Here is a 23,996-nt window from a genome sequence, read left to right on the forward strand (position 1 = left end):
CAGACCTTCCTGATGGAGAATTGCATTCACTTTAAAATTGAGCTATCTCTTTCAGAATGAAATGAGTTTCATTCAAAGTATATCCTATTCCTTGACCAATATGGGCCAGTTTGCTTGGATGTTCACAAGTTCCACATCAGTTTTACCTCAGTGTTTTTAATTAAGATTTAACCAAAGAAATATGGAGTTTATCAGATAAATGTATCTTTTAAAATTCACAGTTCTTGTTAAATATAAAACTTTTAGCTTACATTTTATACATGTTTTTTGTGCCCACTTTGGCAGCACATATACTGTACATATGTTTTTGCTATTCGTGTTTGATTATGTTATAAAATGTTTTGCATAATACAAGTAATTCAATTAAATAAAGTATACCTCTTACCCACTAAAGTAATTATTTCAAATTATAATTTTGTAATTGATATAAGGAACGTATATTCTAGAAGAATCTGGTTTCCTCCTACTGCACTCTCTGTGTGACGCCCACCACAGTAAATAGGGAAATGAACTTGGGACTTGTCCCAAGCTTTGAATGAGGACCACTGAGGCAGCCCCAAACCCCTCTGTAAAGTCCTCTTCCCTTGAGCCCTGTAAGATGCTGTCAGGATCAAGTTAAATAAAAGTTCAACTAAAGTATCACAAAACTCACTGGAAAAGAATCAGTTGCCTCAGTGTTAAAATTTCATCATAATGATTTTCTAAGCCCGTGTAGAATTACGTCCAAATCTCAGACCTCCTGTGGGTTGACTGTGTATTCGTAAAGACACCTTACATGTTTGCTTTCCCATCTTTCTAACAGTAAAATATTTCCTACTGTACCACGTTGACAGAATTTTATAAAGAGAAAATGAAATAATGCCCATGACTTTTATAGACTGCAAAGTTTAAACAATTATTGCAGTAACTTTCCTTATGAAAAGGAATATTCATGTGTAAGGTAGAATAAACACAACCATGTCATAAGACCTATTTATATAAACATTCATTATGCATTTTATTTTGTTTTGAAAACCAGAGTGGTTGATATATAATATAGAGTCCACCAAAATATGTGTACACATTTCAGGAAAAGAAAATCTTGTGTAAATATTTTAATATTGCATTTATTGAAATATCATGAAATTAATATGTTACGTTTGGCCTCTGCAGTTACAAGAGCTGCTCAAAGTGGTGGCCATGAGCTCCCCGACGTTTATTAGTGCGGCGAGTTACTGCTTGGGTGACCTTGCTCATTGAGACCGCTGCGCGCGCATTTTCAGTTTCTTCTCTCTGAGCCTGCAGTGTAGTGGGTTTTCGGCGATACATGACATCCTCTGGGGTCCCCCAGAAGAGGGTTACACCATCTGTTGAAAAAACATCACTCTGTTTTTCTTATTTTGAATTGTGTATATTTTTTTTGGTGGACTTTGTACACGTTGGTGTTCTTTAAAAGCTAAGTCTGTCATTAATCATATTAGCTGTAGAAAATTGTTGCCTTTTTATCATCTGTAGACTATGGTTTTTACAGTTATTTTGCATCTAATTGGTTTGTATTTATAAAGTGATTTTTGAAATCACCTCAAATATTTCTTAATATTATTACCTACTTATTGACTTAAAGGGCTTAGAAGCTTTTCATATTGATTCATATTTTTGTTTTTTGTGTTTTACTGCTTCATTGGGTTTAAGTCCCTATAACTGGTAAGTGTATTGCAAAGAACTCTAGAAAACTTTTCAATCAGAGATAGAGTTGAAGTTATTATTTTTAAATGTGTTAGATGGGTAGTGATTAGTACATGTATCCTCACTAGTAGTCACATTATTAGGTGGTTTAATGAGGCAGAAATGTATTGAGATTAATAATTCATATGTGATTACTTTAAAGACCTTGCTGCTTATTGTACTACTGTATTAAAGCTTAATGCAACACCAAGGCTCTGTAAATTTCATATTGGGAGACAATCAACTGTAAGATTTGTTATATGGGTGAATCCTGTGTTTCTCACTGAGCCTCTCAGAATTGTAAAAATTCTGCTGCTCCACCAGGTACCGTTTATGCTCTGAGGGTGTTGCACCGAGCCCTGGCTACTTGGTCTAGTTTCAGTGATTGCATTTTACCTCTCAGTTATTATCTGTTCTCTTTATATCTCATCTTCCACTGTATATGCTACGATGGTGCCTAAATCAGTTGCTTCTGAATTGAATTTTTGTGGGGAGATGTACATATTCTTTATGTCAGTCTGTTGATTGTAATATTTGAGCAGAGGTAGCTCATTGACTGTAGTCTCAGTGTAGGGAGGTAACTCTTGAATCATGTCTGCTAGCAAATGTTTGTGTGTAGAGGGGTGGGCAAACCCCACGTAAAAGTCGTCAATTCTCTTGGGTGGTTAAGTCACAGCAGAGTCCACCAGGGGATTTTTGATTCAGTGTGATATTTTTAGGAGTAAATGCGAAAAAAAAAAAAAAACACATTCAGCTTAATAAGGGAGGTTATAGATAAATGCAATCAAGCTAAATTATACAGGCACACAAATCTGATTGTAGGGTTCTTTTTTTTCCCTTCTCTAGGAAGAAAAAATGTTTATCATGGGGACAACAATTCATTTTTTGCCATATCCTATTTGTAGAGTTGGTGGTAGAACAGGCGAATGTACCAGCACTTGAAATATGTTTTAACTGTTAATTAAATATCGTTCTCTACAGTATGCATTATCATTAAAAAGAAAACTTCCTCTGAGAATGTATTTTCTTTTCTGTTAATGAATATGACAGTATAATGCTTTTCAAAGTAACACCCCTAAAACGTTTGTTTTTTTAAAAGTGGTAAGTTTAAATGTGATAAATATAAGCATGCTTCTCATTGTGTAATGATTAGTACTTCCATCATTAAAATATTGCTTATTCTTCTTAGGCAAAATGTTCTTGTTCTTTTCTTCCTCCTAATGACAAAAAGAAAATTAAAAGTTTCTTTTCATTTTGAGCTAATTACACAATTGGGCTGGGGCCTACACTCAAATGTGGGTGGTAAGGGATTCAATGAATTTTAACTCATTTATTGAAATATGTATTGGGGAAAAAAAAAGAAATATGTATTGGACTGCAATGCACTAGGAATAAGAAAATGTGACCGTTTCTACACTCGGTGCACTCAGGCCTTAGGAAAGCAAATAGACAAGTATACAAACAGTTAAAATACAGATCGAGTGAAGTGGCATGTAGGAAGACAGGAAGGCATGGAAATGTAGGAAGTGGCTTGTCCCTCAGCCTGGACAGCGTGGGGAGAAGTCCAGGGATGCGACCCACCGTGGGCTCTGGAAGCTCCCCTGCTTTGGCCTGCATGATGATCAGAAAAGTCAAAACATATCAGCACTAAAAGCAGCAGTACTGACAAGAAACCAAGGGCAAGAATGGAAGCAAGTGCGCATGGAGCCTGGCTGCGGCTGCCTGGGCTCCAGGGTGATCAGAACAGGGCTCCCATTTGCCAGGCTAGGATGTGTTAGGCTAAGAAGCCGGCCCATAGGGTCTAGGAGCACCAGGACGGCAAGAGGAAGAGCTGTGGGGGACAAGGTGCCAGATCAGGTCTCTGAGGGAGGTTGGATCTGAGTGGGAAGGAGTTTGTCCGGCTCAGTCTACCTGTAAGCATGTCTCCAGCTGATAACTTGGTCTTCCGGCCCCACCCGGAACTGTACTGCCATGACTGCAGATGCGCGAACAGTAAGAACTGGCTAATCCCTCCCGTACACTTGTAAAACGTGGATGCGATGTCTCCCCCATCTCATAGCATCCGCTGTCTTGCTCATACAGGCAGAACAGGCTCTGGCCTCCTCCCTAGAGCTGAAGGAAAAGGCCAAGACTCTATGGGTGCTGCCTGAGGCCCCTAGTGGCTGGCATTTCCTTCCCTTCCTTCTGTTATCGGGAGGATTTTAAGCTCTTAGAATCTCCTTTGTGTAGATGTATATTAAACAAGGTAACTTTATCTCTTTTTTAATCTTATGGAATATGAAAAATGCCAGATGAAAACCACAGTGCCACAGCAGAGTCCAGTCGGCTTCTAGACGTGCCTCGCTACCTCTGTGAGGGGACAGAGTCCCCGTACCAGACAGGCCAGCTGCACCCAGCCATCAGAGTGGCGGACTTGCTGCAGCACATTAACCTCATGAAGACGTCAGACAGCTATGGATTCAAAGAGGAGTATGAGGTGAATGCTTCACTAGTTTATTACATTTCATTTTTGACCGTGACATCAGATGAAATTTAACATTTTTCCTCCCTTTCACATAGCAAGGATTAGAATGCTCTGTAGCCTTGTAGTCCAGTGTTTATGAATGTAAAATCAAGTGTATATCTTGGGGAAGGAAAAGAAATTGAATTAAAAAAAGAAAAAATAATCTATTCCTATGTATAGACCTGGATCTGCCTTCATTATAAGAACTTTAATGTTAGGTTCCATAATTTATTTTGCTGTGTTATTAAAAGCACTTTGTTAGATCCTCCTTTTATTTTCCTCTTTAAAAAATCAGTTGGCAAGACTGGAATTCCACTGTACCACGCAGACTCTGCCATTTGAATGACTTAAGTACCAACTATTTCTATCTCTTTGCTTATGGATCCTTGGAGTGAGAAAAATGAAGCTTGTGTTTTAAATGCTTTTCACTCCTGGGTTCACACTGTAGACTGGTTGAGTGTGGCAGAAAAGCAAGAGGGAGCACTGCAAACCCAGTACTCAACAGTAAGAAGCCCAGAGAAGGATGTGGGGAATTCTTCCAGCCCACTCCAACCACACCAGGATCTCTCTTCCAAAGGAAGTGATCCAAACAGAACACTCCAAGTGCCTGTGCTGCCTTTCACTTACTGAGAAACATTAGCCTGGGTCATGCGAGTTTGCCCAGCCACTCCCTCATCCTTACCCAGGACACACAAACACACCTAAAGGGGAAGAACCCAAGCAGTGCTTCAGTGTGAAAAACCTCCCAAACCACATCCAACTACATGAAAAAAAGTCTTTAAAGCTCCACACTTAACCCACAGGCTACTTGTCAACCTTATTGGGGATGTGAATAAAGTTTATCTTTGAAATTTTAATGTCGGTTTTAGATTTATGCTGAAACACTATGTTGTGGTAACAAAGTAAGCGCAGGGAAAATTAGAATATTCTGCCAGAACTGGTCCTTTTTGTTCATTTCATGTGCACTCCTGTGTACTTCGCTTTAAAGACTGTTGGCTCTTTGAAGACCCCATTTCCTGTGTTAAGCAAAGTTTTAAGTTTTTCTGCAAAAAGAAATCTTTCCCCACATTTTAAATTCCTGCATATGGTAATTAAACCAATCAACAACTTCATCTGTTCCCAGATTCATGGGGAAGGGGGACTTTTTAATTTTCATATGGTCCCTTGTTGTAGGGACGGTCCTTTTCATGATCTTCAAAGAAACTGAAATGTGATGTACTGCACATAATTTAATGAATAATTACGGAGGGAAGCAGTGGGATTTTTTTCTGTTATAAATACTACTGAATGCACATTTGAAAGATTCTCATTAGAAGCAGTTTTGCAGTTTTTGATGCATTGTTATTCACTATGTTTTGAAAAGAATAATTTTTTTTCTATTTCCATCTTACAAAATTATAGCTACCTTAAATGTGAAATACTTTTAAAGGTCCTTTTATTTCTCTAGAGTTATTTTTTTGTCCTTAACTTGAACTCTCTCCAATCCAAGATAAACAAGGGTGAGTCCAACAAACAAGCTCTGCAGTCTGAAAATGCTAACTTGTTTACTGCAGTAGGAGTCCCTGCCTCCCTGAGAAAGGAGCTTTTACTATTTTAGGCTTCAGAGCAGATAAACCTGTTTTATAAAAACAGAATTAAATTCAGCCTGCTTGTTAATTTATTTTTTCTTTTCCCAGAGCTTCTTTGAAGGTCAGTCAGCATCGTGGGATGTAGCTAAAAAAGATCAAAACAGAGCAAAAAACCGATATGGAAACATTATAGCATGTAAGTTCCCATACAATCCTTGATGAGTGTAAATATTGTGTGTTCCAAGATATAGTGAGTTGTAATTCCTCCTTATGCGGTTGTAGACGTTCAGATAATCCTAGAGGGTGGCACATCTGTTTATAATCTATTTAATATTGAGAACAGGCATGGTATTAGCAGAATCTCTGAAGTTGTCGTTATTCTCATTAATTAAATCGACTCAGTCTTCTCCCTGTGGAGGTAACTTCCTCTTTGCTTTTCTGTTTGTACACACATGCATGGGGTGTTATTAAACAGCTAACAGTATCAGGACAGTGAAAACCATCTTTCCAGTTATAAATTGCTCCAGCACACTTAGCAGTCATACTCAAAGGTTGGAGGCTGTTCTTTCCACATGCCCTTCTTCCTTGCTTGGAAGCAGTGGCTGACACCAGTTGTTCCATGTTATCCTTCCTTTGGGACTTCCTCTTGATTAAGTCTCCATGATGAGTAGCTGAGAAAAATAAGTCATTGCCATTGGAAAACACAGGAGCAATAAGGAAAGTAGTAGATGATTTAACTTCCAATGAGCTACAGATTTCCTTCTTTCAGGAATTTAAATAATTTTCAAGTACGTAAAATACATCAACTCTTAACCTTAACTCTCAAGGCATGAGAAAAGAGGAAGGTTCAAAATTCAGTATAGTTCTGAGACTTATTTGGTTGTAAAACACAGAGAAAAAGGACCTCATTCGCTTAAAATCGTGCCTAAAAACCAAAAATAGAATTTAGGCCAGTTCTGTTCTCTCGTCAGGTCTGAGGCTCAGATTATTGGATGCTCTCTTGTTCCCTTGCACTTCCTAACTGTGAAAATGCAGGCCGGGAAAGCTGTATTCACACACTACTGTGAATGTAATAAGTAATAAGCTCATTGAAGTTCTTCCATTTCCTTACAGTGACTAATGTGCTAGTAGTAAATTATATAGAGTATCGGCAAGTATGAATAAGAGTTACAGGCTGAACTATTTTAAATTACTGCCAGTGACATTGTCTCCGAACAGGGAGAAATTTCATATGTTTATTTTATTATTTAAATATTTTATAGATGATCACTCCAGAGTAATTCTGCAGCCTGTTGAGGACGATCCTTCTTCAGATTACATTAATGCCAACTATATAGATGTAAGTACTTTTATGGTCCATATGTTGACAGTATGCTCACTTTATCAGCTTATAGCTGTGAACTTTTTGCTTGTTATTACCTGTAAAGTAATTGCTAGCTGTTTAAATAAAGAACAAACTGTACACATTTCCTTGTTCTACGTCCTAGTACTTACTGATGTTGTTGTGCTTTCTTTCACACCTGACTTTGGTTTGGGCTGTAGATTTGGCTGTACAGGGATGTAAGTACCACCATATGTAAATAACAGCACCCTATTATAAATATTTAATATCAATATTCTTAATTGTAATTGTTACTAATGCTTACTACTAGTTATTTCTGCATGCTTCACCTAATTGGTCTCGTACAGCATATTTATGTTCATTTTTTGTAATTCTTTTATGTGTGTAAAGATCTATTTTACCTCTTTCCCTTTTCTTGTTTAGAAAAACAGGTCATTTTTGGCTTCAACAATTATGTACTCAAGTTTTATTTGTTGATGATTTCTGTTTCTGACTTTTATTCTTACCCTTTCCCAAACATATGTGAGAAGCTGGATGGTATGATGTGTATTAGTAATTGTAAAATTTAACTTTTAGATTGGCTCCTGATGTTACAACTAAATAGGAGACTATTTTGTGGTGTGTGGTATTGGCTTGTAAAGCAAAATTACTCAGGCAAAATGATTACTAAATTGCAATTTTAAAATACCCATATCACACATATATATCGAATCATATAAATGAAAAGTTGGTTTTGATCATTTATTCTACTATATGTACATGCAAATTATGTAAGGGAAAGTAATTGTCAAGTCAAATATTGTTAAGGAGGCAAAATACTACATTATGCATAAGGAGGACAGGCTCTTTGTTCATCCACCTGGCTCAAAATCACACTGGAGATCTTGAGAAAGTTACTTTCCTCTCTCTGCATGGGTTTCCTCTTCTGGACAGAGGAGTGATAATGATAGTGCTAACCCCATCTCTTTGTTACAAGAATTAAGTGAAGTGATGCATGTTAAGTAGTTAGTGTCACCGCTAGCACCTATTTAGCATCCATTAAGCTTCAGCCATTGTTAACAATTAAAACGGGGTGCTGAAATTAATTGATTCACAATGTACACAATTCTAGGGCAAAATGTAGAAGTTTAGTGTTGTAGCGTAATACATAACTTTTATACATGCAAATATGAACCATAAAATTCAGCTTCTTCTAATGTCCATAAATAGAAAATAATTTTCATCACACTTAGAAAGTCAGCGTTTTAAAGTTACTTTGAGAAGAATAAGTATTTATTTACTTGAATTATTCTATTAAGTATAATATATGAGTATATTGGTTAGATTTTGGATCATAATCTTATTCCTTATTAAAATTAAGCAGAAATGTCATTATGGAAAGCTAAGCTAACCGTCTGTGCGTTAGATATTTCTGTGATAAGTTTGTAATTGTTCTTACTTTCTTAGTTTAACTTGAGTTTTCTGCCAAGATATATATATATTAGAGCCTTATCATAATACCACTCTTATGTTTCATACTACCAGACTGGATTCTAAGTGAAAATTGTTACCCAACATTTGTTAAGACCCCAGTGTATTTTGGCTGATTACTAAGAATTATATAATTTTCCTCTACTATTACAATATTATTATTTCAGCAATTAGTATATATTTTATTTAAAATGCTTAAAAACCTTGGGAAATTTTTGTCATAAAACAGTCTATGTGGGCATCTTAAACAGAAGTTTTCAAACTGTGTGACAGTGTAATTTACACACTATTAAATTTTTGGATCAAGACCTCAGTTCAGATGCACTTCTGTGTATATTAAATTAGCAAAACAAAAATGTGAACAAATTTTCCCAAAGACTTTTACTAAATCATTTGGTCAATGCACACCAGATTCCAAAACTTAGCCCATCAGTATTTTTGCAAATCATGATTCATTTTAAGGCTAGCCATTTGAGAGCAAAGAATCACACATTCCTTGTCAGGAATAATTTATTGAAGTAATACTAAATGTTTGCATAAAACTTTTGGCACACTGAAAAAAAAAAAACCTTTTGTTTGGGATAAGATGCATTTTAAAAAACTTCTTTCCCTATATATGTGTGTACCTATAATTTTATGTGTGTGTAAATTAGCATTACCATTAGCAGCACACACAAAATAGCTTTTGTGGATTCCTGTTGTTATAGAATGTGGATATTCTCTAAAAGAATCTCAGCAGGACCTTGATTGGATGCACACATGCATTGTCCAGCTCTAACATTGGAATGTTCTGTATTTTTTTTTATGGTTCTAATATGTCCTTGTCCATTTGTAATGCAGTGTGTTGTACTTTTGGATGATAAAAATCAGAATTAATATTTTTAAACACAGTTTTGCCAGGAATGAATGACTGAAGATTAACATGAAGGCATAAACATTTTAGTGAAACCAAACAAAATCTATGAGGTTATTCCATAGCAACCAAAACTCAATTTTATAATCGATATTCTAATCAGAGCCTTTAAAATACTTAATTTTTGCTGTATGTTCACCTTTCAGATAATGTAGGTTTGAGAAGTGAACTGTGTTATGTGTTCACTACTCATGTCTGCACTTTTTACTATAACTTAACCTTAACAGGCGGTTGTCTTCATCTTTTTATGCCTTCATTCATTTATTTCTGATCCTGGTGTGAAATGGTAACTGAGGTGTTCTCCTGTTTCAGGGTTACCAGAGACCAAGTCACTACATTGCAACCCAAGGTATCATGTTGTCTTTGTAAAAGTTACAGATTAGACCACTTTGCTTAGTCAGCCATATGGCCATCGTTTGCCCTTTTATCTGAATTGACTGACAAGATTAGCTTATCTAGCGCTACTCTTTTCGCATTTGCATAGTACAAAGATTGTATCTGGGTGAAATCAATCAAATGATTGATTTTTAATTGAATGTATAGAGAAGCTGCCGGAAGTCTCTGTGATTACATCCCTAGTATTCGCCCCTCTCAAAACTCAAGTCCATAGTGCTGGGCCGAGGGAGGACTTACTTTGGGGAAGAAGATGAGCAATGTCCTTGTAGAAGGGGGCTGTGTTCACAGGGCAGAGTTGGTCAGCCTGGAATGTAATAATTCCCAAGACCAACAATACTATAATGCAATATTATACTGTTTCCCCGCAACCTTCTGGCAAGTCAAGACGGAGACAAAACAGTCTGAGGGGGAATATAGTAAAGTTTATTCATTGTGGAAAGTAAAAAGTAGGGAAATCTTACAGTGGTGCTCTAGAGAATCAAAGTATCCCAACAAAAAAATCATTTGTAGTTATGATTACCGGCCATCAAAAGAGAAACATGCATCTGTTGTATACAACAGAAAAGTAAAACGAAAGCCATATTTGCTCTTTCGACAGGTTCTTTTCTAAGTGTTTTCACGTATTTTTGGAGTAATTGAGTTTCACTGAATACTCTTTAAAGTTAGAAAGATCCGCCACTGTTTTAAGTAATGTTCCAGTTTTCCGGTACTCAATATGGTCCATGCTTTTGCAGTTGGGGGATGATAATGCGCAGTAGTATTATGATGCCTTCTTATATGTATGTAAGGCTGCCTCTTCGCTAACGTCTGAACATGCACTGTTTATAACTGATGGACATTTATTTCATTACTAAGATAGGCTGTTCAGTTGATGTTGGCTTGAGTTCTACTTTTCACATACATTTAAGATGCACTCGAGTAACCTAGTGACGAATATGAATGTCCTAGGAACTAGTGATACTGCCTTCTGAGTTGAGACGTATAGACGGAAATTTTTAAAAACCTGTTTATCCTTACAATTTTTACTGCAGTGTGAATTTAGATGTGAGCTGAATTTCAGTAGTCTTAGTGACATGTTATGCTAGCTTTTCAAGTATCTTTTTAATTCAGTGTACTCTGCCTTTTGTCTTATCTAACTTTCTAACTACACAATTAAAATTGATTTCTTCCTAGGCCCCGTTCATGAAACTGTGTACGATTTCTGGAGAATGGTCTGGCAAGAACAGTCTGCCTGCATTGTAATGGTCACAAATTTAGTAGAGGTGGGCCGGGTAAGAAACAGAACTTTGTTTTTTGTCATAAACACAAGTAGAGTTGAGAAGCAATGCACAATACACTTAAAAGAGAATATCACTCAGTCACTTATAAAAAAAACTTTATAAGTGCAGTATTTCCCTGGAGTACTATTGGACTCTCAGTGGCTAAGAAATTATTTAATAGCTCCTTGAGTAATAAAATAAGTATTGATTCTGTGCTAAAATCTAGTTGCATTATTAGTCTTGTGTGCATTTATAAGAATGTACAAAGTTTTTGTACTCATTATGTAACAGATTCTTTTTCATTTATATATATATTTATATATTTTTATATATATTTTATATATATTTATATATATTTATATGGGGGGGGTAATGGGGATAGAACTCGGGACCTTGCACTTGCAAGACAGGTGGCGAAACCAGTGAGCTAAATCCCCAGCCCCCATTTATATATGTTTTTAACCATATTTTAGTTGTGAGCTAAAGAGTAATCAACGGAATTAAATCCTCTCGGCTAATGCGTATTTTGTGTTCAAGTCTAGCGATGCATTCTTGGTGTCATTTAGGTTAAGTGCTACAAATACTGGCCTGATGATACTGAAGTTTATGGTGACTTCAAAGTAAGCTGTGTAGAAATGGAACCGCTTGCAGAATATGTAGTAAGAACATTCACTCTGGAAAGGGTAAGTATTAAAAAATTCTATTAAATGCATATACATTGAAACTGTTTATCTGTTTAAATCCCAGCCAGGTTTTGTTTTAATGATACTATGAAACACATGCAACCCACACATACTTATTTCCACATTCACTATGTTCCAGTCATGTGTTCTCAACCTGGGGACACATATTAAAATCCCTACTCTCGTGGGGGTTATCGTCTTTAGAGGGGAGATGGGCAGAAAATATAAAATAAATATACCATGAAAGTACTGTACTGTGCTTAAAAAATCCTGTTGGAAATGGAAATGGGGAGCATTATTGAAGGAGGAGGGGAAAGGGGAGGACTTGGCAAGAAAGTAGCAAGATCGAGGACTGGGTGCTGTCCTCTTGTGGCTTGTGTGGGCGGAAGTGTTTCGGACCCTGCTGAGTGTCCTTTCAGTAACCTCCGGTTGGTGTAAGTATCTCTCTCCCAGGGAGAAATTCCCAAGGGGCCAGGTGTGGGGAGAAGGGCAAATAAAGGGAAAGAAGTGTGAACTGAAGCCAGAGGAGTCCAGAGCGAGGTGATGAGTGTGGGCTTTGAACCTGAGGGAAACACAATCTGATCGTTATTTTTAAGGAAAAAGATTAAAGCAGGAGTGAGATACGGGAGATGGCATTGAGGCACAGAAGCATACATTACTGCAGGAAGGCTGGATAGTTTTGAGCACGTGAAGGTGTAAACTTGTCAGTCAAGCAAATATTAAAAGGTGCACGAGGCCAGGGATGTAGCTCAGTGGTTTCGCTGCCTGCTGCGCAAGCGCAAGGACCCGAGTTCGATACCCGGTACTCAAAAAAAAAAAAAAAAGGTGCACGTGCACAAAAGAAGCGTAGGACCTCCAGTGTGCTTACGTCAAGTTTCAGTACAGAAAGCACTAATATCGGTGTTAAAGATGTGTGACCTTCATCGCTCCTCGGCCTTTTGGCTAAGATCAAGTGAAGATGTGTGACCTTCTATATGGATATCCAGTTTTGTACTTTTAAATCAGCGAAAGAATATTTAGAAAAATAATCCTCGTCAGATGTGTGTTGAAATATTTTCATACGTTGCTGATCATAGTTGAATTGTTTTAAGCCCTCTGAATATCAAAAAAGCAGTTTATGTCAGAATTTAAAATGTCAGTGCCATGAGAGTTTATCTTTATAAATCTATCCTTAGGAATTGACACATGAGGTAAAAATAATAATAAGCTTTTATAGTAGCTTTAAGCAAATTATCACCAAAGTACAGAAAAATAGCGTATTATTATTTTTTTTTTTTTGGTACCTGGGATCGAACTCAGGTCCTTCTGCTTGCAAGGCAGGTGGCGGAACCACTGAGCTAAATCCCCGGCCCCTAATGTAATTTTAAAAGACATTATAACTTGGAAAAAGGCAATTTATTTATATACAATGACTGCATTTATATTTTTGGACACTTTACAAATAAATGTAAATATTTTAAAGTAGCAAATAGTTACAGAACTGTAGGCAAATGATCAACAAATACTAGTCTTTACCATTGACGGTAATTCTATCAACATGAAAAAATAATTAAAGGAAATATTAAATAAGGACCAGCATTATATGAAACAACATTTTTTAGGTCAACAATTTACATGAAAATCTTCTGCAAGTTATCCTCTAAGAAAAATTTATGTTCATGAAAGTTTTCTATTTTGAGAGGCAATTTTAAATCTTGAAAAGTTATAAAGTTTTAAAAAAATCAATAGACTCTAAGGAAAATTAAATATAAAAAAATACAAACAATTTTTAAAAATTAAAACTAGTTCCTTGAAAAGATAAAGTAATTAAATCATTGTCAATTCTAAATATGACATAATGACAAGGTATAATATTGTATAAAGTGTACTATATTGGAAAACACAAAAAAGATATAACTGCAGCTATACTTACAAGAGTAGGAAAGTTATAACAAATTTATTATATATCAACCTAGACCTAGATTTTATTGTAGAGTTACTGATTTCCTAGCAAATCAGACTTTCCAAAAATGATACAAGAAGAGCTAGAAAATAAAATAGTGAATATTATAATCCAGTTGTGAGTTAAATGATCTATCATGTTTTTTTCCGCTAAGAATCCAAAGATATTTCAACTGTAGCAGAAAATCTAACAGGATATTTCATTATGTTAGTATGTTAAAGGAACAAAACCATAGGATTTTATAAATAGCTTAATATATTCAATTTCACTCAAAAGACATTTGTAATAATACTCTAATTACCAAGGTAAGTAGACTTCCTGAACATGATAAAGACGATTCAACAATAGCTAGTTGCAAACATGTTATGAAATGGAAAACTAAAAACTATTTATTATAATAAACCAAATTAAAGGCTCTTATTCCTACTATCATTAGAAAAAATGGAATAGTCATTCTCACTAGTATTCAACATTATTTGGAAATTTTAGCAAATCACCTCAGCAAAAGGAATAAACTGTAACAATTAGACCATTATTTTAAGATGAAAGTATTTTATACCAAGAAAGCTAGAGATAATATTTTAAATAATGAAAGTAATACACATTCATTTAAATGACTAATTCAACATAAATATTCATAAATCATGGTTTTTCTTTATATTAGCAATAAACAAAAGTGGACATTAAAAATTGCTTCGCAGTGATAAAATATTCCAAAATTTGATTGTATTTTACAAGATACAAGTACTAATTGAATGAAACAAAACATGTAACAGGACGTAAAATAAGATGTAAATGAATGGGGACAGCCACCATGTCCCAGAATTTAGGAGTACTTGATATCAATAACACTACAGATTTAATACAATTCTAAGATGTTATGGGATTTTTATTTTTAACTTTGGTTTGTTATTTAGAACTGAAAAGCAATAATTTTATAGGGGGAAGGGAGCCACATATTTTATTAGTACTCAGGAAATTTTAAGTGAAAATAATTTTTTAAAATTGACTTAAAGAAGAATGCCTTAAACATGCAGCAGAAAGAGGAAGGAAGCAAGGGCCATACAGCCTCTCTGGTCACCGTGTTAATAAGGAGGTGAAATAGTTATCTAAAATCAGGCCTCAAATTAACAGTGAGTTTTCCTCCCCGACCTGAAAAGTCGCATAGCAGGTGTTTGTTCCGTTGGTGTAGTCTCGTAATGTTTATCCTGTGATTATTGCCATTGTCTGTTGAGCCCTGCTTTGTGTAGTGTATTGTGCCAGGAACTGTGCTGGAAGAATTGAGAGACAGGGTCGCTGGCTTCCAGGCACATGGTGGTGCTGCTGTATGAGACAGACTGCAGTAATCTCTTTCTCGGTGTCTTTATTTATTTCATGTAATGTCTCTGCCTTTTCTGATGGAAGAAGTAGCTCCCAGTATAGCTAGAAGCACAGGGTTCATAGGGGATTTGTTTTTCTTTTGCCACAAATGTGAATTCGTAAAAATAAGTTTTTCGGTCTTTCTCTTGTGCTCCCCAGGCTGCTACTCCATTCCACAGGTTGCTTTTCACCAAAGAAAGGAGAAGGCTCTGGGATGTCCCTTGAAAAGGCTCTCTTGCATTAACCTGACAGGATAGAGGCACGACAGATGCTTCATTTCTTCCATTTTGTATTTTTGTTAACTATAAGTAATACTCCGTGCACTGAACTGTTTCACAGAGCCAAGAAAATCAGTTTACCCAGAGTACAGTTTAGCTGTGTGTGCATTTTCAGAAAGCAATCTAGAGCAGCAACGTCCTGGAAAATGCCTCCGAGCCGGGCTTCTAAGCCATTTTCAGCGTGGATAAGCAAGGCACTGAGACCTCTCGGTGCAGTGAGGAGCTTGCAATCTACTTTCATACAGCACTCGAGCTGGGGCCAACAGGGCAGCATATAGGCTCTCACGTGTCCCCCTTTCCCCTAGTCATTTTAGGGGCCGTCGTTCCCAGTAAGAAGCGAGCTGTCGAGTAAATAAAATTTACCCAGACTGACAGAACTGAGAACTTGCAAACTTAGAGAACTTCTCATTCTCTATCTGTGGTGGCAGTTGTTGGACAATAAAAGGAAGCTTCTAGACCACGTTAAACTAGCATCCTTTTTTAGAAAAGGTCTAATCATTGATCAGTTTTCAGTGGTTATCACTGCTGGTCTGCTTTAGGACCCGTAATTGTGTTAAATGGCTTTATTTGGTAATTTGGGAAACACTTATTTCTACCTCTGTGCAGAGGGGATACAACGAAATCCGTGAAGTGAAGCAGTTCCATTTCACCGGCTGGCCTGACCACGGGGTGCCGTACCACGCCACTGGCCTCCTTTCCTTCATCCGCAGAGTCAAGCTATCCAACCCTCCCAGCGCGGGGCCTATCGTTGTGCACTGCAGGTGAGTAGTGGTCCAAATAGCACTGCCTGTGTGCGGTCAGCTTTTTGTGGGATTGCTTGTTTTGTTTTTTGACACAGGGTCTCACTGTGCAGTTCAGGCTGACCTTGAACTCACTGTGTAGCCCAGGCTAGCCTCAAACTCATGCAGTTCTCCTGCTTCAGCCTCCTGACTGCTGGGATTACAGGCATTCCCCACCACACCTGGAAATCAGTTTTGGTTTTTGTTTTTCTTTTTATAGAATCAAAACAAGGCTTTTAGCACACAAACTAAGATATGGGTACAAACTTCTAGTTTGTGTGTGTTACGGGGAATATAAAGCAGCTATAAAAGTTAGCTTTAAGTAGGATATAAAATAGAAACTTAAGAAATACATGCATTCCTCCCAATGTGTGTTGTGCTGTTCACAATTACAAGTGTGGAAGACTCTGCCTTTTAGTGGCAACATCTGTGTTTCATAATCACTTTTGCAAATCCCGTATTGTATGGAATGGTAGGTGAAAATAGAGGTTTCTTGCCAACCTAGTAAATTCTCACTAGAACCCCAGGTTTTAAAACTAAATTTGAGACATACAGTTATTAAATGGCCTACATTGCAAGAATTTGTGCTGCAAAACAGCTATTTTACATTCTTTTCGAAACATCATCCATCAGAGGACCTTGAAAAGTACACCAGTGAAATACAGCGAATATTTGCCAAGAAACATGAACATTATATCCAGATTTCTTCTGATTAGAAACTTCTCTTAAAACAAGCATTCCAAGACCCTAAAAGCAAATTACATGGCCTCATTTTAAGATGTGACCAGAAACATAAGTACTGGATCTGAAATGCTTTTCTAAATGCATGCTATGCATCATTCTCAGATATCTCCTCTATGCTAGATAATAGGTTGTGCATAAGCATTTTCCCCCCAAAAATACACCCTTTTCCAGAATTAAATGGTCTTGGATAAAAAGAGGCAAAAGCAATGGAGAATGAAACAGCTGAAGCACCCTGTAAGGATCAGATACTGAGTGCGCCAAAGACAAAAAAATCTTTCTTTCGATGAGGCTCAAGAAATCTGATGTACTCTTCAATGACTTTCCTGTCTCAAGCCCTGGAAACAGTGATGGAGAAGGCGGTAGGGGAAGAGAGAAAGAGAGAGAGCCACAGTATCTGCTGCTTAAATTCCTCAAAGAACAGAGAGTGTGAGAGAAGTGACCGAAGATGCATAACAAAGAAATGACGTTATTAGCTCATCTAAGCATCTAGAAAATGAAATAAAAGGGTTTTCAATTCAGGGATGTCCTGATTTATCACAGAGGTTTACTTTCTTACGGATTGCTTGCTTTAGAACTGCTTTGGGACTCCCAGATACTCTCCTGAAACAAGTGTTGTTGTCTGCTTAAACTCAAACGTCTCTGGATTTATGGACGAGAAGAATCTGACTACAAAGCAGATTCCCTTCCTCATGGAAGCAAAACAAAACTGTCTTGTTTTTTCCACTGACTGTTATGTATGAAATTGGCGAAGCATTTCTAATGAGTTAAATAATCAAAGAATATTACGATTCGGTTTTTGAGTTATCAGCTATCGTAGGCACGAGCTGGGAATCATCTTCTGCATATGCATTTTGTTTTTGTTTTCCCTCCAGACCTTGATTCCAATTCTTTCCCCAGTGGAGCGCCTCCTCCTCGATAGCCATCGTTTCCTTCCCCACGTGCCCACCCATTACCTTTTCCCGAGAACGGTGGCCCCTTCCTTTCTCAGTTACAGGCTTTGCAGTTAATATTCTTTGGTGTTGGTGTTTACGCCAGAGTCCCTGAGACTGTGAGGTGCCATTCTGACGTCACTGCTCAAGGACCCATAACTAGAGGACTGTGAACATTTCCTGGTCTAGGGTTAGGGTTTCTAGCATGAATACACCTCTTGTTCAATGCCATGAGTTTGCGATTCTGCACACGAAATTGACATAAAATACAGACTGTGGAAGAGCAGTATGGAACTTGAATAACATATATACACTATTTTCAGTTTGGAAATAATTCGCAGCTCTTGTTCCACTCTTCAATTTGCATGACGCCTCTTACTCTCCGTGAGGTTACTTGCGTGCATTAATAAGATTGTACATACAGCAGATACAAACGATGTGTTTTGTACTTCGTTAAATCAGTTTGCGCGTATCTGAAAGTGGAACAGATACTGAAGCTTACACAAACGTATTTCTCACGTTGTTGCACTTGAATATTTTCACAGTGCTGGTGCCGGCCGGACTGGCTGTTACATCGTGATTGACATCATGCTGGACATGGCCGAAAGAGAGGGTGTGGTGGACATCTACAACTGCGTCAAAGCCCTGAGGTCAAGGCGAATCAATATGGTCCAGACCGAAGTATGTTGATTTACCTCCACTGAGCTTTTCCTGTCCTTTTTCTTATTCCTTTTCTGCCTTCCATCACTCATCAAGCAAAACAGTTTTCTTCGTATAGAATCAAAATCAGTGCAAGTCATGCAGGACAATTGGGAGACTTTAATTAATAGCTGCTTATGGAGAAGATGCCCTGTGTTGTCTGCCTTCCACAGAAAAGTTTGATTAAGATAGTGTGAAATTTTCTTTTTCTTTGTTTAATAGGAGCAGTACATTTTTATTCATGATGCCATTTTAGAAGCATGCTTATGTGGAGAAACTGCCATACCTGTCTGTGAATTTAAAGCTGCATATTTTGATATGATCAGAATAGACTCCCAGACTAACTCTTCACATCTCAAAGATGAATTTCAGGTGACTGTTTCTAAGGCCTTTTCTATGACTTACTACAATTTGTTCTGGACATTAATAATTCTTTCAAGAAAGGTCTTTCATGTTAAATTTGTAACCTTTGACCCTACTTTAAGTATAATATAATGCCTGTCTCTTTCATTATGCGTATTACAGAGTCACTTTTGTATTAATGAGCTCATATCTGCTATATCCTGAAGGGCAAATGAGTTCATACTCAGGGAAGAGTATGAAGAAAATGTATTATAAAAGACAAATGTGGTGATGATTTGTGTGTATTTATAATCTTTTTAAAAATGTAGCCTTGTGGATTTTGGCCTTGTGTCACTGACAATGTGAGATCAAGTACATTAATAATAATAGCTGAAGTTTGCACTAAACGTTGTCTCTAAATACTGCCAAATATTTTTCCTGTCCCTAAAAAATCCCTGAGGGTGGCTAAGAATGAAGCCAAGGGTGTGCTAGGAAAGTAAGATGTTGATTCTAGTGCTCTTCCCATCTCTCCACGGTAAACGCTCGCTTATGGTGTGCGAAACTGTGATTGTAAATGAGATGGTCTCCAGCCCTGTGGATCCACTGTCCTCACAGACCGCACTGATGACATTTTCTTTGGTTGGTTAGGGATACAGTGTCTAGGTCCTGGGCTTGGTTAGTTTCCCTTCTTGTAAGAAGATGTGCATTCTCAGGCTTCATTCACTTAACTAAAGTCTATGGGGCTGGGGATTTAGCTCAGTGGTTCTGCTGCCTGCCTCGCAAGTGCAAGGTCCTGAGTTCGATCTTGGGTACCAAATAAATAACTAAAGTCTATGGATGGTCGTAGTGGTCAGTGCCACTGTCTCAAACAAATCCTTCCCTTTCTGCTTGGCCTCCTAAATACGTGATGGGTCTGTGTTGTGTTGTTAAATGCGGTGCTCTCTTTTCACCTGGTTCCCTCTTTCTTTGTAGACTCTGAATTCAGTCACCCCTCGACTACAAGCTGAAGACTGCAGTATAGCCTGCCTGCCAAGGAACCATGACAAGAACCGTTTCATGGACATGCTGCCACCTGACAGATGTCTGCCTTTCCTGATTACCATTGATGGGGAGAGCAGCAACTACATCAATGCCGCTCTTATGGATGTAAGAGACTGCCCTCTTTGTTAGTGGACAGGGCCACGAAATTCACACAGTGCATCTCGACACTGGCTGGCTGGTTTCCTTTTCTAGGAAATAAATATGAGCTGAAAAGGAAAATCGGAAACTTTATTGAAATACTACATGTATTATTTTGGAGAGTGATTTTAGATTTCCCCTACAGAAATTCTTAGGAAGAATAATTTTGTAACTTTTATTTCTTATTTGGGTGGTGTCAGTTATATTTGTACAGGACACTGCAGGTAATATTTTCCATCTAAGTTATTTGCAGAAAAAATGTCATTCCTTATGCATTTTGACTATCACTAGCAATTGATTTTAAAAAGCATGGATGTCCATGCCCTCCCAAAGTTGGGTTAATTTGGGAAATTTATATCTGGCCCATTTAATGTTCTGATAATTTACAGCTAACTGGTTTTATTTACTATGAGTTAATAGAGAGCATTTACAGGTAACCAGGGCAGCTGTGCCAATATCATGTTCCATGTCTGTCACCAGGAGGGACTGTCTTGTCCTGTTCCAATTTTCATCAGCTATGGGTGCTCCCGGGGTCCTCTGTGTGTTAACAACCCATACACCAAACAGCAGGCAAAGAGAGTTTTAAATGATGTCTTTGAGCATCTTATATTGGGAAGGAGCAAGAACCAAGAATCTTCGGAAGCAGTCTGTCACCTTCATTTCTAGTTTTTGCTCTTTTGCGTATGAAACCACAACAAGCAGAAATTAGAAGTCAGAAATTACCCTCGACAAATTGGTAGCGTGGTGTGAAGTAGAAACTTAGAACATCCCACATTGTACTACTAAGACTCGACTTAACCAGCGACCTTGCTCATTTTTGCACTGCAGAGCAGAACAATCGCAAGGCAGCCTGAGATGAAAAGCTCCATTCTTGCTGTGCCCAGTCTCTTGCCACTGACTTCAGTTATGCTTTGGAAAACTGTGTTTTGATTTGAATGCAGATCGTGTGTCTGTGGAATGGCAGAGTGCCCGGCTCAGGGAAGATGAACATTGCCTTTGCTGCTCTCCACTCTAGAAAAAGAGAACAGGCTGTGTCCTACCTAGTCCAGGGGCACTTGGTAAACAAGGTAGAATCACACATTTATGTGAGGCTGTGATGTGCTGTGCATCAGCCGTGGAGCACTTGACAATTTAAATAACTGGAATCTCTTGTTCTGATCATTGATATGCATGAGAAAGACCCAAGGAACCATGGGAAGTGGATTGCCTACTGCAGAATGCACAGATAGCACCTGAGTAACGTGAAAGCAGGAAAGTCTGAGAGACTTGTGTTTTGTTCATTTGGAAAGAGAGTGAAAGTTTTATTCACACAGGCACACTTGTGCACACATGCGTGCACGCACACACAAACACACGCACACACACAGAAGCAGTTGATAGACAGATGTACCGGAGACGTTGTATTCACTTTGCTGCAGCCTTTCTGAATCTCATTACAGTTGTGAAACTGAAGTAGCCCAACAGTCGCTCTTAGAGAATCTTAACCTCAATTCCATAGTTTTTTTCTCTTGTCTTTTCCCTGTATTGACTTCTGTCAGTGAAGTAAAAATTCAACTCTTAACTTGAATTGCCTTAGGAACATCAGTGTCTTCCCAGTGAGCTGATTCTGCCTCATGATGTTTCACCCCTTGGTCTCCATGGCCTGGCCCGCCCTCCCTCTTCCAGGTCCTCCATCCAAGGGTATTGCATCTGTGTTAACAACTCACCTTGTACTCCAAGCTCTTACATTTCTCTGTCTGTCTCGTTTCTTCACAGAGCTATAGGCAACCAGCTGCTTTCATCGTCACACAATACCCACTGCCAAACACTGTGAAAGACTTCTGGAGATTAGTGTATGACTATGGCTGCACCTCCATTGTGATGTTAAATGAGGTCGACTTGTCCCAGGTTAATAAGACTCATGGAATACTTCGTACATGTGTATCCAACATAATAAAATAATAATGAAATGTTAATTTCTGCCTCACAGTACCTAAATTAGAAAAAAATGATCATTTCTTTTCTTTCGAAACATTCATCCTTTAGGGCTGCCCTCAGTACTGGCCAGAAGAAGGGATGCTCCGATATGGCCCCATCCAAGTGGAGTGCATGTCTTGTTCAATGGACTGTGATGTCATCAACCGGATTTTTAGGATATGCAATCTAACAAGAGTAAGTCTTTGTTGGGTGATTCTAACTGAGCTGGGTCAGGACACAAAGACCATCATCACGGTGGGATAGAATTCCATTTAGACCTCAAGGAGAGAAGCATTAATAAGCACTGCACCATCCATCCCAAAGCTAGTAATCATCTTATTCTTTAGTATAAGAACAAAAATGCATTCCAAAGATAGGAAGTTGGAAATGCTGAAAACTACATTTTCTGGTCAGTTCTGAGACTTGTGAACTCCATTTGAGAGTCCTAACTCAGGCGCAGTAGCTCCATCAGGCTCCATAGTCTGGACCTGGTCCCTGAGCATAAGTGGACTAATGTCTTACTAGTATTAACATCCAGCCCTGAAGAGGCATGCAGATGAAAGCTAAGAACACAGTAATAATGATGACAGGGAAGCTTTACCCAGGAGGAAGCAGTATGTCACATCAGCCATTCTAGGAGAATTCCATGTCCTGTGTACCAGAAAGAAATCCAGGCCGGAAGGCAAAGGTAAATCCCAGCCATTGCTCTTTATCCTATGCCCCATGGTCTGGTCTGTCTAAGTGTTTCAGCATCTGGCTCTGCCCAGACCTGAGGGGAGAACCCATGTTGCTGCCTCTCTGTGTTTTCCCTGCAGCTAAGTAGCAACTGTGTCTGTTTTCCTGACGATTCATGTGCTTTGCACTAAATGACGTTTAAGGGTCTTGCCTTTAAAAAACAAAATCACCAATAAAAACTGCTCAGATTATGTAACCAGCTAGAGTAGAACTTGAAAAGAAGACATTAGTATGCTTTTTTAAAGAGAAAAGTGACTCTGTTTTGTAAAGTTCCAGCTCTGTAAATGTACATTATTTTAAGTGTGTGATTGGGATCATCATATTCAGAGTTTCCTATATCAAAATGACTATATGTGTGTCTTGTTAATTAGTCTATATGTATATAACTATGAGCAGGGGATAAAATCATATCCAATTCTATTGCTCATTTCAGTGGAGAAAAAAGGATAACTTCAATCATGTCATAATATTCATGCATATCTTAGATGTTAATTTAAATGGAATCTCATTATGCCTGCACATCTGTTACATTATGGTTCTGAGTAATAGTTTAGCTAAGATACCGTAGCTGCTGAACTAAGAAAGTAAAACTCATCTGTGAATTGAGGCTGTTTATAGGAAAAAATATTCTAGGAACAAGACCAGAAATCTGTGTTACATTTTTTATTCATGTAGATTTGTTTGTGTATTTGTTTATTAACCTTTCTCTGTATTTTATGTTCTGGTACTGATAATGTGTGATTATTTTTTTCTGTCCTCATCTCATTGGGAACTTCATTTCATTTGATAATGTATCATTCGCTTTATCAAATATTTGGGATGTATACATGACAAGTTGAATAAGGGCTATGTCTTTACCAAAAGATGCATGATCCATTGCTATGTATAATTTAAGATCAGATGTCTTATGTTATGTCTTAATATACCACATAATCTTCCTTATATTTTCTACTGTGGATTTAAGGTTTTGAATTCTTTCAAAAATTCTGCTATTTGGAAAGTGTTATGCAAAGTTCTTGTGATACAAAGTGTAGAGAGAAAAAAATAGATTTCCTTATTAAGGAATTTATATTTTATCAGGGAAGACAATTATTAAATGACTAATTGTATAATCATTTATTGACTATGATGATTGATGTACATATGACAGAGAAAAAGTACAGAACATGGATTATTTAATGGATAATCAGGCATGGCTCGGTCATCAAAGAAGACT

General features: G+C 37.6%; 1 protein-coding gene across 12 annotated transcripts in view; it reads left to right on the top strand.

The window, feature by feature from the left end:
• Positions 1-23,996, top strand: part of Ptprk (protein tyrosine phosphatase receptor type K) — a 520,627-nt gene that overhangs the window by 490,741 nt on the left and 5,890 nt on the right. For 5 of the 12 annotated variants that reach the window (XM_087190284.1, XM_087190286.1, XM_004845966.4 and 2 more), the window contains 13 exons: positions 3,996-4,180; positions 5,884-5,971; positions 7,038-7,114; positions 7,318-7,335; positions 9,813-9,849; positions 11,070-11,167; positions 11,722-11,838; positions 16,024-16,178; positions 18,415-18,550; positions 18,791-18,940; positions 19,883-20,056; positions 21,845-21,976; positions 22,115-22,240. In XM_087190284.1, the coding sequence (XP_087046410.1) occupies positions 3,996-4,180; positions 5,884-5,971; positions 7,038-7,114; positions 7,318-7,335; positions 9,813-9,849; positions 11,070-11,167; positions 11,722-11,838; positions 16,024-16,178; positions 18,415-18,550; positions 18,791-18,940; positions 19,883-20,056; positions 21,845-21,976; positions 22,115-22,240 (1,493 nt within the window). Of the gene's footprint in view, positions 1-1,671; positions 1,684-2,550; positions 2,720-3,995; positions 4,181-5,883; positions 5,972-7,037; positions 7,115-7,317; positions 7,336-9,812; positions 9,850-11,069; positions 11,168-11,721; positions 11,839-16,023; positions 16,179-18,414; positions 18,551-18,790; positions 18,941-19,882; positions 20,057-21,844; positions 21,977-22,114; positions 22,241-23,996 lie in introns of those variants that run through there. The other 7 variants (XM_004845963.4, XM_004845962.4, XM_087190282.1 and 4 more) reach the window with 3 other exon arrangements.

This window comes from Heterocephalus glaber, unplaced genomic scaffold (assembly GCF_053883595.1).
Source record: "Heterocephalus glaber isolate CG9 unplaced genomic scaffold, H.glaber_assembly_v1.0 deba00001550, whole genome shotgun sequence".
NCBI classification, from domain to species: Eukaryota; Metazoa; Chordata; class Mammalia; order Rodentia; family Bathyergidae; genus Heterocephalus; species Heterocephalus glaber.